This window comes from Microcaecilia unicolor, chromosome 6 (assembly GCF_901765095.1).
Source record: "Microcaecilia unicolor chromosome 6, aMicUni1.1, whole genome shotgun sequence".
Lineage (NCBI taxonomy): Eukaryota > Metazoa > Chordata > Amphibia > Gymnophiona > Siphonopidae > Microcaecilia > Microcaecilia unicolor.
Genome location: NC_044036.1, coordinates 278,605,825 through 278,619,603, shown reverse-complemented (window position 1 = coordinate 278,619,603; position 13,779 = coordinate 278,605,825). Strand labels below are relative to the sequence as shown.

Genomic DNA, 13,779 nt, shown 5'->3' with positions numbered 1-13,779 from the left:
TCAAACCCGACCCCACCCCTCATTATTTATGTCTGACTAACCACAATTTTGCACGACAATCCTACAGTGACAATTTACCCCAAACTTCATACTCTTCCTTGCTAGATTATATCCTACACCAGTTCTGTGTATGGCCTGCATTGGCAGTTTCCTTAAACAAATCCAACCCTGAACCCCTCTACACCCCCCTCCCCCCTCCCATCAATTCTTGCCGATTAATATACACTGAGGTTTGTCATTCCTCCTCTATCCCAAATGTCTCCCTTCTCCTGTCACAATTTTCTTCCTTCCCTTCTTTCCTTCCCCTGTCCCCGTTTCGTTGTCTCTTTCCTATAACTTATTTGGTGTGTCACGTTCTCAAAGCAGAACTGGGTTATGAGCCCTTGGGCCACCGCCGAGGAGCGGCAGTGGCAGGCAAAACCACCCCACACCAGGGGCAAGGCAGAACTCTGACAACAGTTAGGCTTCACCTGTACCTGGCCACTTTCCACCAGGAGTATATCCCAGCTTCAGGTGGCCGACAGGACTTTGCAGGACAGGGCAGGACTGGATAACAGCAAGGCAGCACAGGGACTGAGTTTCAGAGGGGAAAGGAAGGAACATGGGCAGCAAGGCAGGAAATTGGGCTAGACAATACAACACAAGGCAGGGACAGGACAAGCTAGGGGACAGAAACTGGAAGCTGCAAGCAGCCACTGAAACAGGGAACAAAACACTGACTAACAAGACACAAAACTAAAAGCTGCAGAGCAGCCAGCAGGATACAAACAGACAAGGACTAAACCAGGGGCGTATCTGCGTGGGGCCACAGGGGCCTGGGCCCCCGCAGATTTCGCCCTGGCCCCCCTCCCCGCCGTCAACCCTCCCCCGCTGCTTACGTTTGCTGGCGGGGGGCCCCAACCCCCGCCAGCCGAGGACCGACCCGAAGTCTTCATATTTCGTCTTCCTCCGACTCCTCCGTGGCCATGCTGTAAGTAACGCTGCTGATTCGTTGAATCCAGTTCGGAGTCTGACGTCACAGCACGTTGTACTCCACCTTGTCCCACAAGTGATTTGGTTTCTCTCTCTCTCTCTCTCTCTCTCTCTCTCTATCTCTCGTCTGCATGCCATATGGTCTCTCAAACATCCCCCCTCCCCCACATACCTTTTAAATAGCAGATTTTCACCAGCAGGGAGCAGCAACTAATACACACAGCTCGTGTTGGCCCCACAGCCTTCCCTCTGATGCAACTTCCTGTTTTCACATAAGCGGGAAATGGGAATACATCAGAAGGAAGACAGTGAGGCCGGTGCGAGCAGTATGTATCAGTCGCTGCTCACTGCAGGCGAAGATCTGCTATTTACAAGGTATGCAGGAGGGCCAGTTGTTGGGAGTTTTCAGCTGGTGGGGCTTAGGGATCCCTGCCAGCCACATCATTGGTGTACTGCTACTGGGTGGGCCTGGGCCCACCCTTGGCTACGCCACTGCCCAGTATATCATAATAGGTGGAGTCTCTGGTCTTGCAGACCAGATGATCTCAGGTTTGGCAACAGAGAAAGTGGCTATTAAAGATAAATTGGTTTCCCTGCAAGATATTTGGCAAGGAGTTATTAGACTGAATGTTTAAGTGACCACTCCTGCTTTATGTAAATTTACACAAGAAGGCGTCATCAAGCTCTCTGAGCATGAAGATAAACTTTTGGACTTAAAAGAAATGGTCACCTAAAGTTAAGATTTCTTTGACTACTTTGCAGTCTGTAGCTGTTAAAGACAGCAGTTTATTGCACTCACAGTTGGAACTAATAGAAACCTGTTGTAGGAGTAAGAATGGACACAAAGAGCCAGGACGAGTTGAAGAGGAAATCAGGAAGTCTTTATTAATGGCTAACATTATTTAGCCATTAATACAGACTTCCTGAATTCCTCTTCAAACTCATCCTCGCTCGTTGTGTCCATTGCTTTTGCTGTACGTGAGGATTCCCCTCCTTGCTTTGTGTTTTTCTGTAGGAGTAAGAATCTCAGAACATACAATTTTCCAGTGACCCACTGTTTGGCTCCTCTTGAACTTTTAAAAATATATTTGAAGGAGATTCTTCAATATCATCAAGCTGATAATTTATCAGTTGAGAATATAATTCTATGAGAAGTTTCAGTGTCCAGTCAAGAGGGACAGTCTCTGTTGATGCTGGATGGGAGGGAAGAGAATAGGAGCAATGGTGGACCTGGGGAGGGAGAAAAGAGAGTAGGGGAAATGTTAGGACTGGGAGGAAGGAAAAGAGAGGAGGTGGTGCTTGATAGGTGAGTGGGTGGGAGAGAGGGGGGTGGTGCTTGATGTGGGAGTGGGAGAGAGATATGCTGAACAGGTGGGTAGTTAGGTGGGGACAGAAAGAGCAATGCTGGAGGGGGAGAGGATGGAAGAGTAATGGGAGATGCTGAACTAGGGGAGGGAACAGAAGAGAAAGGGAGATTCTGGATTGGTGAGGGGAAGGGGAGAGAACTGATTTTATAGTTTGCAGGGCAGCGCTATAAACCCTAGCACTGGCCAGTCAGGAATAGCAGGAAAAGAGGGGCTGGATAGGAAGTAGAGTGACTATTCTCTGCTGCTCCACCCTTACCTACGCCTTTTCTTCCCTGCAGGCTGATGCATAAAACCCCTGCTGCTCTGAAGTCTGGAAAAAAAAAAAAGTGGCAGAAGAGAAGAACCTGTTACTTGGTCATTCCATCCAAAATTAAGTCCTGAAGAATCCAAATTACTTGTCTATCATCCCTACAGCTCTGTGAGCATCCCTTAGTATGCTTCACTGTTACCCTAGCTCAGTTATTTATAATTTGAGGTAGGAATTAGAAGGAGGGGGGGGGGGGGTGCACAAAGAGCACAGCCGGCCGGGCAAGTTTATTTTTTTTGCTCGCCCATTTTGGGCACAGGGCCCCCCCCCCCCCCCAAAAAAAAAAAAAAAAAAAAACGCCTGGCTATGCCACTTCTTGCATTACGAGGGCAAACCTAATATTTCTGTTCAATTTCTTGTAGTTGTCCCATAATAAAGATATTCTATTCCTAAAGAATTCGGCCTTTTATTGGGATCTAAAGGGCAACGTCGTATTGGGATCCCTCAGTATCCGTCTTTTTCCTTTTGCCAGAAGGCAGTGGCAGCTCCTGAAAGCTGGTCAAAAACTGTATTAAATTAGTCCAATAAAGCGGTCACCTTATACTGTTTGTAGTTGTTAATCTATATTTCTAAGTAATATACATAATTTTAATTTCAAAAGGGGGAATGCACAAGAGTGACCCCCACCCTCTTCAAGCCGGTTCCGGTTCCTTTGGGGCAGAAGGAGCCTGTCTTTTGCAGGAATACTGTGACCCTTCCATGCCTCCTGGCCGGTGCTGGCCAACCTGAAGGCAAGCTACTGCTGCCCTGTCTCACCAGGCCGGGAGGGGGGAGCCTGAGATCTCGTGCCAGGCTGAGGGCGGTGCCCCACCTTCCCCGCCCCCACCGGGCTGCAGATCCTCATTCTCTGCTCCGGACCGGTTGTGTCTGCAAGGAAGCTTCTCGGCTAGGTGAGCTCGATGCGCCCCCGACCCCCCCCTTCCTTAGCTCCCACCATCCCCGTGTCACGGGCTCCGATGCACTGCATCACCAGCACCGGGTTGTGCTTGCTGGAGATGGGGACGGTGTAAAAGCCAGATCTGCGGGATCCTCGGGATCCTCCGGATCTAAGTACTACCTTAACCGCTTGTTTGTTTTGACGGGCGCTCCTTTGTTTTGACGGCCGCAAAGACGGTGTTTTTGCGAAGCGAAATACGGTGAGGATCCCGCTGTATCCGGTTTTTACACCGTCCCCTGGAAATGTTCACGATCGGGCTGGGCGATCGGCTGACCCCTAGACAGTCCTCCGAGAATCACTGCAGAGCTTCCGATCGGCGCCTGTATTGTTATTAACATTGTAATATCACACTATGTTCTAACATAATATATTCGATGGCCTTTGCTTCTTTATCTTTCTCTGCGTGCAGAGGCCCTGGCGATGAGAAATTGCGTCGGCACCGTGTGGCTGTTGAATCTTTCGGTGATCTGTTTGATCGGGGGTTCACGTTGGGTTAGGGGGTAAAGCGAATTTTAAGGTTGAACTTTACTAAACCATATATAGTCATTAAAAGTGAAGTGTGCTGGAAGGAGGGGTGACGTATTCAGCCTTCGTGTCCTGACCAGAGCTAAAAGTCTGCAAACTTTTCGGTTGCTTGCTTCTGGGGTGCAGTGCTGTTAAGCCTCAGTGTTCTTTTTCTCTGCTTTTTACCCTTCCGCTTCTAATTACAGTCTACAGCTTTCCTTTCAAGTGTTTGGCTTGCACTTCAATAGGAGAACACCAATCGTGGAAAAGACAATTGTGTAGTATTTGAAATGTGCTTACAAGACATATGCAACACCCTTCCCTCCGAAGACTGGAACCGAGTCTTTTTTTTTCCATCTGATGATGCCTTCAATTGCAGTGTACTTATTTTTAATTGAAAAGAAAAAAAAAACTTGTCTCACTCAGGCAAAGCATTCAGGTTCATCCTCTTACTACTACGTATAAATGCTAGTATGCACTAACCTGAGGTTCTGTCTTATCCCCACCCCCCACGGTTTCTTGCAGCTCACAAATTTGCTCAGGTTTTACCATGCTAAACTATTTCCCAAATATGTGAAATAAGGCACACATACCTCCCCCCCTTTCCTGGGGTTTGGTGCATTTTTGCACCTGATGAAATTCTTAGAAAACTGATTACACACTTGTCATGACTTTCTGTTATCACAACGTAATGTGATCCAATCATTCAACTTAAATGTGGTGGTGTTCGAAAAATGGAGGAAAAAGCCTCAATAGATATCGGGGTTACTCCGTTGTTAACTGCTTACAAGTCAAGTCAACCTTAGGGAGCCCCCTCACTCATCACGGGCATAAAAACCTCCCAAGTGTTCTTAAATCTTGAGTTATACTAGGTTATTTATTTATTACATTTGTACCCCGCGCTTTCCCACACATGGCAGGCTCAATGCGGCTTACATAGTAACAAGTAAACAAAAAGAAATAACAACAAGGTATTTAAGAAGATTGTACAAATTGTAGAAAACATAATAATAATGTGGTTAATGAATAAGAAGTAACAGATCTCTGTTCGCTTCCTCATCTGAGTCGGGGGTCTAAGGTGGCCCGCAGCACTTCCTCTTTACCCAGTGACATTTCAGTCACTTTGATATTATTTTTGACATACACTCATATTCTGCAAGTTAGTAACTTCTGCTGGAATTTTTCTGAGATATAAATGCAAAAAACTGATATTTTACCACAACTTAATAAACACTCTTTAAATGTGAAGTGACTTGCCCAAGGTCAAATAAAGTGGGATCTGAATCCTGCTCTCCCTGATGCTCTAAACAATAGGTTACTGCACCACGAGTCCAAAACAAACAGGAAATAAAGAGGGAATGCTGGAAAGAGAAGATACTCTCAGTATGCAATTCAAACTTATCTTTGCAGCCGTTCAGTCTCATACCAGTCCACAGAACTGAGCAGTGAAAAAACAGTCAAGTACGCCACGGACCCTGACGCAGGAACCGAAACCTTGGCCAAAGTTGGCCGTGGACTGGTACATGAGACTGCTACTACTACTACTACTACTATTTAGCATTTCTATAGCGCTACAAGGCATACGCAGCGCTGTACAAACATAGAAGAAAGACAGTCCCTGCTCAAAGAGCTTACAATCTAATAGACAAAAAATAAATAAAGTAAGCAAATCAAATCAATTAATGTGAACGGGAAGGAAGAGAGGAGGGTAGGTGGAGGCGAGTGGTTACAAGTGGTTACGAGTCAAAAGCAATGTTAAAGAGGTGGGTTTTCAGTCTAGATTTAAAGGTGGCCAAGGATGGGGCAAGACGTAGGGGCTCAGGAAGTTTATTCCAGGCGTAGGGTGCAGCGAGATAGAAGGCGCGAAGTCTGGAGTTGGCAGTAGTGGAGAAGGGAACAGATAAGAAGGATTTATCCATGGAGCGGAGTGCACGGGAAGGGGTGTAGGGAAGGACGAGTGTGGAGAGATACTGGGGAGCAGCAGAGTGAATACATTTATAGGTTAGTAGAAGAAGTTTGAACAGGATGCGAAAACGGATAGGGAGCCAGTGAAGGGTCTTGAGGAGAGGGGTAGTATGAGTAAAGCGACCCTGGCGGAAGATGAGACGGGCAGCAGAGTTTTGAACCGACTGGAGAGGGGAGAGGTGACTAAGTGGGAGGCCAGCAAGAAGCAGATTGCAGTAGTCTAAACGAGAGGTGACAAGGGTGTGGATGAGGGTTTTGGTAGAGTGCTCGGAAAGAAAGGGGCGGATTTTACGGATGTTGTAAAGAAAGAAACGACAGGTCTTGGCGGTCTGCTGGATATGAGCAGAGAAGGAGAGAGAAGAGTCAAAGATGACCCCAAGGTTTCGAGCTGAGGAGACAGGGAGAATGAGAGAGCCATCAACAGAAATAGAAAACGGGGGGAGCGGGGAGGTGGGTTTGGGGGGGAAAATGAGAAGCTCGGTTTTGGTCATGAATGGCTTGCAAGGTAAGTTTCAATTGCATACCATATGTCTGAAAGAGTATAACTACTACTAATAAACATTTCTATAGCGCTACTAGACTTACGCAGCGCTGTACAAATTAACATGAAAAGACAGTCCCTGCTCAACAGAGCTTACAATCTAAATTGGACAGACGAACAGACAGCTAGGGGTGGGGAAATTGCAGTGGTAGGGGAGATAAGTGAGGGTGTTGAGTAAGAGAGTGATGGTTAGGAGTCAAAAACAGTAGCAAAGAGGTGGGCTTTAAGCCTAGACTTGAAGACAGCCAGAGATTGAGCCTGACATACTGACGTAACCTAGTATAAATCAAGGTTTAAGAACACTTGGGAGGTTTTTATGCCCGTGATGAGTGAGGGGGCTCCCTAAGGTTGACTTGACTTGTAAGCAGTTAACAACGGAGTATCCCCGATATCTATTGAGAATTTTCCTCCATTTTTCGAACACCACCACATTTAAGTTGAATGATCGGATCACATTATGTTGATGTGTTTGGATAACAGAGCAATCCGGTCTATGCTCTGTAATTTCTGGTATGTGCGCCATCTTTTATTTCTTTCATAAATGACTTCTGTAGACGGGTTGTGATACTTTTGAGCCCCTCATTCGCAGCCAGCCAGCTGGCCTGTCAGCTTGAATGCAAAAGTTTTGTGGATGTATTTGGAAATTAGCATATTTTTTGTGGTGCTAGAACTGTCGGAATAAACTGATTTGAAGTCTTCCTTTCTTACCTTTTATGATGAGCACCAATAAGCATTACACAGAGAGGCTCTCTGCCAAGACCTATTTACCTACTTGTCTGTCGGACAGATTCCTTATTGCCTTATAGGGCAATCAAATGCCACTGATTCACTGATTTTATCAAATTCTCATTCTTTTTTTCAAAATAAATTCAGTAACTTCCAAATTGTTACAGAGAACATTTATGTTACATTTGTTGCTGAGGCGAAGTCCTTCCTTGTCACAATATGGATTCTAACAAGGAATGTGACTGTTCACCCCCCCCCCCCCTTTCACTATGCATATTTAAGAAATAAACAGACTTCATTTGGAAGATAACAAGGCCAGCTTTGCTTTATTGGTAGAATACAAAATTCACCAGAGCATTGAGTAAAACTGAAACCAAGACAGACATCCTGCCATACACAGCTAGGAGTCTGTGGTAAACTTTAAACACAACCTGAGAAAACCTCTTATTCTGCCATACCAGCTAGAGCAAGAACAGGCCTGGTCCTCCAGGTCTGAGCTTGTGAGCATAGCCTAACATTAACCACCCGGTGAATTTTAAGGCCTTGTTCAAAGGTGCTCCTAGCTCGGTTCCCCCCTCCCAAAAAAAAAAACTGCAACAAAAACAACAAGGAAATGTGGGTGGGTTGGTTGGGGTAAGCAAGATGCCTCTGAGGAGCAGGAAGAATCCTGTTCCGTGGAGGTGCTGCCTTAAAAATTCCTGCCCAGCTCCTCCCAATGAAAGAAAGGGAAGCATCCAATTGGATAATGCTTCACACATCATCCATGATTCAATTTTTTCCTCCACTCCCAGTGTGTCTGGCCAGGGCTGGCTGAGACTTGTAGAGCCTTTGCCACCCCAACCAGGCCAACAAAATAATTTTTGCCCTTTTGTTGCCGGCAGCCTGGGTTGAGCAAGGCTCCCATCGAAGCCTGCCATGATCACCCATCTGTTAAAGGTGGGCTCTGGACCAGCCGGTTGCCCTTGGTGACTTATGCCATTTTTCCCAATCAGGGTATCAGTGATAACCATTGTTTGGTGGCAGTGGCCCCTACTAGAATACCTGTTATAGAATAAAACATCAATGAACAGGTTATGTGGCACTGATTGTAAGCTACACTTTCAGAACTAAAACATAACCAGAAATAATAATAATTATTTACCAATCTGGGATGTCTTTTTGGCAAGATTTAAATACTTTTTTTAATGCAATTTATAGTAAGAATTACCTCCTATTATATAATGAATCTACTACTACTACTTGACATTTCTAAAGTGCTACTAGGGTTATGCAGCGCTGTACAATTTAACATAGAAGGACAGTCCCTGCTCAAAGAGCTTACAATCTAAAGGACAAGTGAACAGTCAGTCAAGTAGGGGCAGTCTAGATTTCCTGAAGGGTATAAAGGTTAGGTGCCGAAAGCAACATTGAAGAGGTGGGCTTTGAGCAAGGATTTGAAGATGGGTAGGGAGGGGGCCTGGCGTAAGGGCTCAGGAAGTTTATTCCAAGCATAGGGTGAGGTGAGGCAGAATGGGCGGAGCCTGGAGTTGGCAGTGGTGGAGAAGGGTACAGAGAGGAGGGATTTGTCCTGTGAGCGGAGGTTTCGAGCGGGAACGTAAGGGGAGATGAGGGTAGTGAGGTAATGAGGAGCAGCAGACTGAGTGCATTTGTAGGTAAGAAGGAGAAGCTTGAACTGTATGCGGTATCTGATCGGAAGCCAGTGAAGTGACCTGAGGAGAGGGGTGATATGAGTATATCGGTTCAGGTGGAATATTAGACGTGCACTTACAAATGAGGAAGTCATATTAAAGAGTCACTTGGTTGGGAGGTGGGGTTAGTGGTTGGGAGGTCTTTTTCTGCCATCACCTACTATGTTATGTATGTATGTATGTAAACCAACTAGAGTGTAAATATTGAATCCAAATCAATGCAGAAACACTTTTAAGTGATTTTCTCTGTAGTATGAGGCTAGTCACAAACAAAGAGCAAATGTCTTCCATTGCTGGTGGCCTGCCAGGCATCCTCAGAGCCTACAGTAGAGGTGCCTGCTCTTGCACAGAAGGGAGCCTGCTGCATAGCACCTGGAACAAGAACCTTAGAATTCTGGAGAATAGAACTTAAAATCATTCTTCTGAGTGCTGAATTTTTTTTTTTAGTGCCATACACTCTTGGATAGCGTTTCAACCTTTGGAGTAGATTGGGAGAGGGTGAACAATTAAAACTTCTAAATTTGTCAACTACAGATTTGCAGAGTGGTCTAGCCTCCATACTAATCCCAGAATTCAAATGGACCGGATTATTTTTTATTAGACATGCAGAAGAAAAATCAAAGGACACTGTAATACCTTGTCATCAGCGGTAGATAATTCCTGGCTTTCAGGTCTTGTGGGTCCCTAAAATGTTGGTAAGCCAGGCACAGGAGTAGATGCTTTGCTGGGTCCAGGTCCAACGGGAGAAGCTGGTGCTGGAGGTGTTTGGGCCAAGGAGGAGATGCTGCTGCTGTGACCTGGATAGCTTTCTGTGTATACAGAAGATGGGCTGAGGGGAGCTCAAAGAGACATCAAAGATTAGAGAAAACAAAAAAGCAAAAACGATAGGCAACAAAACAAGCAAGATGAAAATACCTAAAAAATAAACAAGAACAAAATCAGTGACAAGGAAAATAATTTTTTGCTCTGGCTCCTAACTATTTTGACTGGCACCCAAGGTTCCAAAATATTTTTCCACCCATGATTATCCTCTTTGGATGATAGTTCTCTTTTGGCTTTTGGTCCAAAAGAAAAGCATCCCAGCTTGCTAAGATTTTTTTTTTTTTAAGAATTTCTTAGCACAGGAAATGGCTTTACTGAGGAATGATTCCAGTGTTCTGTTGAGGATCAGATTGCAGGAGAAAGCATGTGGGAGACAGCCCTTTGTGTATAAATAACTTGGAGGGCCCTCGCTGGGGAAACCTCCCTTTTCATTAGCCATGATTTTAGGGCTTACAGCAACCACACTGGAGTTTCTGATTGAATATGGCATTGGACATCTTAGCGGCGTGCTCTGTGTTTTCCATTTGATGCATGCGGTGATGGATGCACATCCAGAAATTTGTGGCCACTGTGGCTAGATGGGCATCTGCCAGGAGAAAGCGTGAGTCATCCAGCTGGCAGGATAGACAGTAGCACAGGATACACACTTTCAGAGAACTTTGCGACAGCCTGAAACTTCAGTATTGCAAAAATGGGGAATGCCAGTGCTTCCGAAGTTTGCTGTGCAAAAGGGGTAGGTACATTTTCTTTGAATAATATGTAGAGATTAGAAACAGGTCAGTGTTATTGATGGATATTTGTGTTGGGTTGAAAAAAAGTACAGATGTCTGTAAATGTAACTGGATTAATGCAAGAGATTATTGTCACTGGACTGATGGGGACAGTTGTGTGCTGAGTCAGCATTTCTTAAATTCCTTTTTGGGTTGTGCCTCATCCTTTGTTTTCTGTGCAGTACTTTTATCCCCTGCCCCCAAGTTTAAGTTGAGATAAAATTAACTGTTCCAAAATTTCAATACAAAGTTCCAAATATCTCATGCCCCATAAATTCATTTTGCGATCCATTTGGGGTGGGAGCCGTATCCCGGTTTGAGAACTGCTGTTCTGAGTTTCTTTCACTTTGCTCTGATGAACCCTCTCCCTCAACAAATAATTTACCATCTAAATTAAAGGTCTAGCATGCCTCACGAATACTAATCAGAATTTTACAGACAATAGCTGGACTGTCTTGTCGGCTGCTGTGTATTAAACTGGTGTGGGACATCACGAGGGGGGAAGGGGAAGGGAGCATTCAGGCAGTCTGATTAATGCTTTCCTGTCTTTAAGTCCCATACACCATATTACCATACCATGCACAGTTGGGTGGCTCACGGAACATGTTTCAGTAGTATAAGAAGAATTATATAGTTTCTATAATTGTTAAGTGAACAGGAGTTGCTGTCATAAGAGCATAAGAATACCCATACTGAGTCAGGCCAGTGGTTTATCTAGCCCACTATCCTGTTTCCAAGTACCTGGCAGAAACCCAAATAGTAGCAACATTCCATGCTACCAGTCCCAAGGCAAACAGTGGCTGCCCCATTTCTGTCTCAAAAGCAGACTATGGACTTTTCCTCCAGGAACTTGTCCAAACCTTTTTTTAAACCCAGATACGCTAACCGCTATTACTACATCCTCCGGGAAAGAGTTCCAGAGCTTAACTATTCATTGAATCAGTGTGTCTTACTTATAGGAGTGTCGGCAGATATGTTTCATTCACCAGAATCTCCTCATTTGGTTCTTGAATCATAAGTCATAGCAACACTAGCTGTCTTATCATTGGTTTGCTCTTCTGCAGGTTAAGATGGATGGATGGATTGGTAGGACTGGCATCCTGTCTCTTCATTATCCACCTCACTCACTTATTCATAGTGGTTGGCTTTCCATACTGGTGTTCCCTATAGGAGGACATATTAGAGTGGGATTCTTGTTTTGTTTTCCTAGTGCAGCTGTACACTTAATGAACGACTGATGGAAATCCAGGAAGGACAGGCGCTGGGGGGATGTTATGCGTGCATTTGCAGAATGGATGGGAAAGGGCCATGTTCTGCATGCAAACTGATATAAACTCTGTGTCAACCACAGATAAAAATAGGCACTAGTTCTCCGCCTGATCACAGTGCATGAATTATATTGTTCACTCTGTGGTTTTCTTTCCTGCAGTTTTGTTTTCGTTGAAAGGCTGAAAAGTAGACTGTATAGAGTCACCATTTCTCTCAAACTCTTGTTCGACCATTTCGTGTGAGTGTGTGTTGGCGGGGGGGGGGGGGGGGGGGGGGGGTTATGTTGCATTTCTTGTTGATCTTTCACTATCCAAAATTAATGGGATCTCATGCTGGTTCAGTGTAAGTTGTAAGCAGGTTGAAAAATGTGTATCATTGTTTTTTGTTTGTAAAATGAGTTGATCTATGCATTCTTTCCCCCTCCAAAAAAAGTGTGCATACTGTCTTAAATGTTGCTGTTTCAGGAGAAAAGCTCTTTGATGGTATGCAATGCTGGTAAACCATTTTATTTTTCTAGTATTTTATTGCAGAAAGGAAGTTCTGGTGTGGCATTGCTCAGATTTCTTGCTAGAGTGAACTATGCAGATTATGAAGGCAGACATTCCTAACTGAAAGTGAGTAGAGATGGAGCTTCCTTGATGGCTCAAGAGGTGCTCTCTTGTAAACCATCACTCTGTTGTTAGATTAGCCTTCACCCGCTATATTAATGTATTCAAAAAGGTTTTTTCAAACTTAAAGTTGATTTGCAGGATGAAAGATTTTTTTTATCGCCATTAAATTTTCAGACTATGGTTCAGGCATCTGTTACTCCCTTAATGGAATTATTGTAATGCTTTATATCTAGGATTGCCTGCCTCTAAGCTGTGTGCTTTACAAATTTGCCAAAATGCTGCAGCTTGATTTTTGTCAAACCTTAATCGATTTGATTGTATTACTCCTTCCCTTCGAGACCTGCATTGGCTACCCATTGTTTGGAGGATCAAGTTTAAAGTTTTAACCTTGGTCCATAGAGCTCTGAATGATAATGGCCCATTGACCTTGGCTAGTTCTTTGAAAATTCATACACCGGTTAAATCATTAAGATCTGGAGATAAATTATTACTTGAAATTAGATTAGATGTCTTATTGGTCCTCTATTTTCTATATAGAAGGACCAGTCTTATAGAATGCACTACCTAAATGTGCAAAACTTGTTCCATCGTTCAATTTAGGAAGTGTTTGAAAGCATATATGTTCACACAAGCTTTTGCTGGTATTTAGTGACTGCTGTTGGACTTTTTATTTTTTGTACTTAATGTATTTATATTTTATTTTATGTTTTTTGTTTACTGTGTTTGAAGTTTTGTTTGTCGTTTGTTAAGAAATGTTATTATGTATGTAAGTTTTGGAAACCGTCTAGAATGGTATGATAGCGCGGTCTACAAATTTTTAAAATAAATATTCACAAGTATAACTAATACCTACTAGGAACTCAGCGCTAGTCTCTAGATCAATGTGTGCTGATCTATTTCATTCATATTCATTGTGGGTATCCTGAAAAGCTGACTGGCTAGGTGTGTCCTGAGGACTGAGTTGAGAACCTCTGCTTTAGAATATAGACCATGCGTGATACTTCTAGAGCAGGGGTTCTCAACCCAGTCCTCGGGACACACCTAGCAAGTCAGGTTTTCAGGATCACAATTTGCATGAGATAGTGGAGGTAGTGCATGCAAATGTATATCATGCTTATTTATTGTGGATATCCTGAAACCCTGATTAGCTGGGTTTGTCCCAAAGAATGGGTTGAGAACCTCTGCTGTAGAGGTATCACGTATGACCTGTGTTCTAGGTTTATTAACTCAATAAAAGCAGTTTAATAAATCATATGTATCAAGTGTATCATGCCAATCCTCAGTAATATGAGAGAAAATT

The 13,779-nt window shown here is 44.1% G+C and overlaps 1 protein-coding gene across 2 annotated transcripts in view; it reads left to right on the top strand.

The window, feature by feature from the left end:
• The first annotated feature begins 3,433 nt into the window (after nt 1-3,433).
• Nucleotides 3,434-13,779, top strand: part of GSN (gelsolin) — a 104,800-nt gene continuing 94,454 nt past the window's right edge. Inside the window, exon 1 of one of the 2 annotated variants that reach the window (XM_030207561.1) lies at nt 3,434-3,536. Coding sequence is in view for 1 of the 2 variants with exons in the window: in XM_030207560.1 (XP_030063420.1) it covers nt 10,521-10,562 (42 nt within the window). In the remaining variant the exon portion in view is untranslated. Of the gene's footprint in view, nt 3,537-10,258; nt 10,563-13,779 lie in introns of those variants that run through there. The other variant, XM_030207560.1, reaches the window with a different exon arrangement.